At 33.4% G+C, this 5238-nt stretch overlaps 1 protein-coding gene across 1 annotated transcript; it reads right to left on the bottom strand.

Moving 5' to 3' along the window:
* Window positions 1-2466: 2466 nt before the first annotated feature.
* LOC133802818 (G-type lectin S-receptor-like serine/threonine-protein kinase LECRK1) lies at window positions 2467-4973 on the bottom strand. Its single transcript, XM_062241036.1, has one exon. The coding sequence runs from the start codon at window positions 4909-4911 to the stop codon at window positions 2584-2586; it is 2328 nt and encodes a 775-aa protein (XP_062097020.1). The 5' UTR covers window positions 4912-4973; the 3' UTR covers window positions 2467-2583.
* Between the last annotated feature and the right edge of the window lie 265 nt (window positions 4974-5238).

Below are 5238 nucleotides of genomic sequence, written 5' to 3'. Positions count from 1 at the left end.
CTTTTTTTTAAGTTAAGCAACAAACTAATATAAGGGTTACCAACACATAAACTACCATTTTTCTTAATTTCAGATTGCATTGTAACTGGTTACCCATATTTACAATTATATGAGTAACATGTTACAAATTTCACATTGCATGGTTAGTTATCCATAGTTTCAGTAATATGGTTAATTAAGCAGTTACTTAAAAAATGAACACATATTAGAAAATATAATGGTAATGGTGTGATGGTAACCCATTATTTAACTAAAATCTAAGGAAAAAAAAAGATTTGAAACTAAAAAATTAGATATAAAACAGCTAGATCAAACTACAAAAAGCCAAGAAGAAGAATATGTCAAAAAAGATGCATCCCGGGGTTGAGGGAGCTAGGCGTTGTCAGCGAATGGATCTTGGGCGATCATAGACATTTTGGTTGATCGAAGAAGCCAATTTAACTTTATATGAGATTGTATCTAGTTATATTAGTTAGAAATTCCAATAGTTTATATTTTTTTCTTAACAAATTACCAATTTTGTGGAAAAATTTATAAGAAAAAAGATCAAATTAATTAAGCATGGTTATAAAATTTGAGTTCATAAAAAAACAATAAGTTGATCTAACAAGAAAAGAGTGCATGTACCTAAATGACTTATACATGATGTTTCAAACAAAAAAGTTTAGTGTTTTTTTTCTTCTTAAAATAAAATGTCGCCATATGAGTTAACCCCTTAGGAGTGGTTCACAATTTTGTTGCTATTTGACACCTTAAGGTGTCTAACAACACATGAGGTGATATCATACGATTGGTTAGTGATACCCCATAATACTTATTAAATTCAAATATGTGGGATCCAACAGTGGATTACACCAATTACAGTATGTCAATTCCTTGTGCTATTTGGCACTAGTGGTCCCCCTTAGTAAATCTCTTTCCAATATTACTTATTAAATTAAAATATGTGGACCCAAAATTGAATTACACCAATAATTAATGGTATAGGAAATTTCTTATGTTCAGGCATTAAATACGCCCTTACCCTACTGTCGTTTCTTATGTTTTTAAAAGCTTGTTTTTTATTTTATTGGGAGAAATAATTATCATCTGGTTGTCGGTTACAAAGAGCACTATACAATCCAAATAATGATTCGGTAACCAGTTCCAATCTAACTTAAATATTTACAAAAGTTTAACTAAACAAATCAACAAACACTTTACCTACACCCACCCAATCAATTAAGAAATAAAACCTCGGAATCAACAGTATATCATGGACTGTAGAGGGAAAAAATTGTCCTCTTGTTGTCGGATACAAAGATCACAGCGCAACTCCACTTCATCTTCATCTGCCCGATTGCACACCAGGTTCACTCACTCAGTGGTATTTTTTTTTTAAATTATCCATCTTTCTCTAATAAACTCACCTGACTCCCATAATATAAATGCGTGTAAAAATGTTTGTAACTCTAACTTTTTTTTCTATTAAAAACGTGACAAAAACAACAAAAGAACCCATTCTCATGTTGAAAACGGTTATTATACTTTTACCAATAACACGTATCAGTGTACCAATCAGCCACAATTGCTTCACTTAAACCTATTACCAAGTGTCAACTTACCAATAACACACAGAAGATTTTGAAAACGCCAGTTGGGTAAGGGCGTTTTTAACGCCAGCACATAAGATTTTCCCAATGGTATAACACTTCATTTCATGTTGGCACCTCGAGTGCCCTTTAGCAATACTTTATAAAAGGAAGAGTGGTAGCAAATCAAGTCATCATACTCAAAAACCAAACGTCTTATTCTTAAAATATTATCAACAAAAGAATAAAAACAACAAAACAAAAGTCTCTTATTACCGTGTTGTTTGGTAACACTTAAAAAAATAATTTTTTATTTAATTAATTAAAAATTTAAAAATTAAATATAAAATGTGTTTGGTAACTCTATTTTTATTTATTATTTTTTTAAATTTTAATTAAAATTTATTAAATTTTAAAAATAGAATTTTTTCACTTTCAAATTTTTTTTAAACAGTTTTCAATTTTTCTTTTATTTTTTTATTCTCTTCTTCAAACCAACATCTTATATTGTTAAACAAAAAATAAAAATAAAAGTTATCAAACGCGTTTATTATTTTTTGTTTTTAAAAACAAAAATTAAAAATAGTTACCAAACATATTTTTATTTTTTAAAAATAAAGAAACAAAAATAAAATTATATTTCTATTTTTGTGTTTAAAAAATTCAAAAATAAATTTTTTACCAAACAGGCCTATATATATTCTAATCAACTCGAAGGAAGAAAAAAAAGCAACCTAGAGTGAAACTTCATTAAAGTCTTGTATTTAACAATCCAATAAGAAATCATACTCAAGAAAGAAAAAAGAGAGTAGCGTTTTAACAATTAATCTAAACGACAATTCTGAATTATAAAAGTTGGTTGAAAAAATAAAGAACCAAATCTGGAAAATCTCAATATCGGTTACTCAAAACATTTGATTTATTTTGTTTTATTAATGCCAAAAACGACAGAGAACATAAAATAAAACTAAATACGTAAAAATTTCAATGGTTTACCAGTACAAAGCTAAAGTTAAAAAAATTCTGGACTAGGAGGAATGGGAATATCAACAGTTCCTTCCAACATAAGCAGAACTTTCTTCATTGAAGGACGGAGTGACGGATCCTCCTGGATGCACCAAAGTGCAACTTTCACCATTCTCTCTAATTCTCTCTTGTCTATCTCTTCACTTTCCACCAAATTTACGAGTTCACCATTCTCAAAACAAGTATAGACCCATTCTTCCAATACAGCTTCTTTCTCAGGAAGATCCCACATCACGTTCCTTCTGCAGCATATGATCTCCAACAGAACAATTCCAAAGCTGTAGACGTCGGCTTTCGCTGTAATAGGAAGTCTCCTGTGCCACTCGGGAGCCACGTACCCTCTTGTTCCTCTAATCCCAGTAAAGGTTCTGGTTTGGTCTGGGTTCAGCAACTTTGCCAATCCGAAGTCAGAAATCTTGGCACTCCTATTCTCATCCATGAGTATGTTTTGAGGTTTGATGTCACAGTGGATGGTTTGTGTCACACACTCTTCATGGAGATAAAGAACTCCTCTCGCAATCTCGCACGTGATTTGCAATCGCTCTTCCCATCTGGGATTGTTTTCTGGTTTAAAGAGAATATCTGCAAGTGACCCATTACTCATGTACTCATACACCAAAAGCCTGTTTCGTCCTTCATGGCAATATCCCAGTAAACGAACAAGGTTCTTGTGGTGTGTCCTCCCTATGGCTTTCATCTCATTCTGAAACTCTCTTTCACCTTCCTCCAACACTTTGTCTAGTCTTTTCACGGCTACTAACTTTTGGCTACTTGAAATGATACCTTTATACACTGTCCCAAACGACCCTTTACCAATTTCTTCCTTGAAACAATCTGTAAATCTCTCTAGTTCTTCATAAGTAAATGATCTTAAGGAAACTTCATCACCAATCGACTCAATATCGTCACTCCTAGTAGTAATCTTTTTATATTCCCAGAAACGACTTTTGTATAAAGCGATTAGTGAAATTACCAAAATAATCAAACCAAAAGACGCAAGAAAGACACTGGTAATAAGAATATCAGACCGAACTTTTTTCAAAATCTTTTTCGAAACAAACACTTCTGTAGTGATTTGGGATGTGTATACCTTGATGAAAGCTATATTTGAAGACTCACTCGATCTTCTTCCTTGTCGTAAGGGAAGCGCCTGCTTTTTGCAATTTCCAGCATCATAAAATGCAGCTTCGCAGTTGCAATCATTCATACAAGCTTTAATGCAACCTTCTCTATCTAATGGTGACAAAATCGAAATTGAATTGTCTTCCCAAGTGGTGTTAGGAATTTCTTGCATGGTGTAATTGAGACTTCTGTTATTGTTCCCACAACTGTCTGCAATAAAGTTTTTCTCGCAGCCTGAAGACCAGTTTCCCTCGTTGACTCTTTCAAACCCCGGAAGACATTCACAACTTGCTTTTTGATCATTCTGGATGCAAAATCCATTTAATGCACATAAACCTTTGGCAGCACACTTGTCATTAGTAGAACTCCACTCAGTTGACCAATTATCATCACTCTGCTTTAGATTATATGAATACAAACGAAATATCCCATCCCAATCAACTCGCATAAGAAAGATTGTGTCTTTTTTATAATATGCATCGTTTGTTACATTCCTAAAATTTACACCAGTAGAGTTCATCAAGTAGAGAAATACATGATCAGAATCAAAAGTTAGAGTAACATTATTACCACTATTAAATGTACCAGTATTGTAGTAAGAGTCGTCAGGAGTTAGTGGAATACTCTTTAAAGGGTACTGAACAAGGTTTCCATCAAGTTGCATGATGAGCTTAAACATTCCAGATGCATGGTTGGATTCTGAAGCACTTGAAATGAGCTCATGATTAGGTAGGAGACGTTGACTGGGTAAAAGGGTATCAGTGGGGTGATCGAAGCTCTGCCATATTATCTCCTTATTGGAATTAAAGACCACAAAATTGCCTGAGTCCATCATGGAAGCTGAAGAACCTGATTGAACAGGATCTCCTATGTTTTCTACTCCTTGTGATGATCGCAAGACAAGCCTGCCTTCACTTGTGAATGCCAAAGTGGCATTTTTGCTGACTGGTGGAGAATCCCGGTTCGCTGTCCATACTACAGTCTTTAGGGGAATTCCAGCTACAAATATCCCCACTGAGAAGCCATTACCTTGCTTGTAAAATCCAAAGCCAAAGAGGCCTGATTTTGATAACCAAGAGGAGTTGCCATCCGGTTTTAGAGAAGACTCAGGACTTATGTTTGATTGCCTTTGTTGAGCTTCAGAAGTAACAAATACAAAGCCAATGAAGAGTAATAATCTGAGAAAAATCATTATTAAAGAATGATAAGGATGACAGACAGGTTTAATTAGCTTTCTCAGTATCTTTTCAAGCTTTGAAAAGTTTCGTGGGCAAAACACAACACTAAGAAATGAGTTTAAATAAGAAGAAATGGATTCATCAAACCGTAGTCTGTACGCGCGTTGAACTAAAAGTCTACCATATTTTATTTTTCTCTCTTTACTCTTTCCAAGGTGGACGACCAAATGCGCGTAATTTCCTTTATGCTCTTTTGGAAAATTTTGGAATTGCATTGACCAAACTATGGATCAATTTTATTGAATATCTTTTTAATCAATTAATAATTAGTTAACACGTGA

The sequence above is a fragment of the Humulus lupulus genome, chromosome 1 (assembly GCF_963169125.1).
Source record: "Humulus lupulus chromosome 1, drHumLupu1.1, whole genome shotgun sequence".
In the NCBI taxonomy this organism is placed as follows: domain Eukaryota; kingdom Viridiplantae; phylum Streptophyta; class Magnoliopsida; order Rosales; family Cannabaceae; genus Humulus; species Humulus lupulus.
The sequence above is the reverse complement of the archived record's forward strand: the minus strand, read 5'-3'. Positions and strand labels throughout refer to the sequence as shown.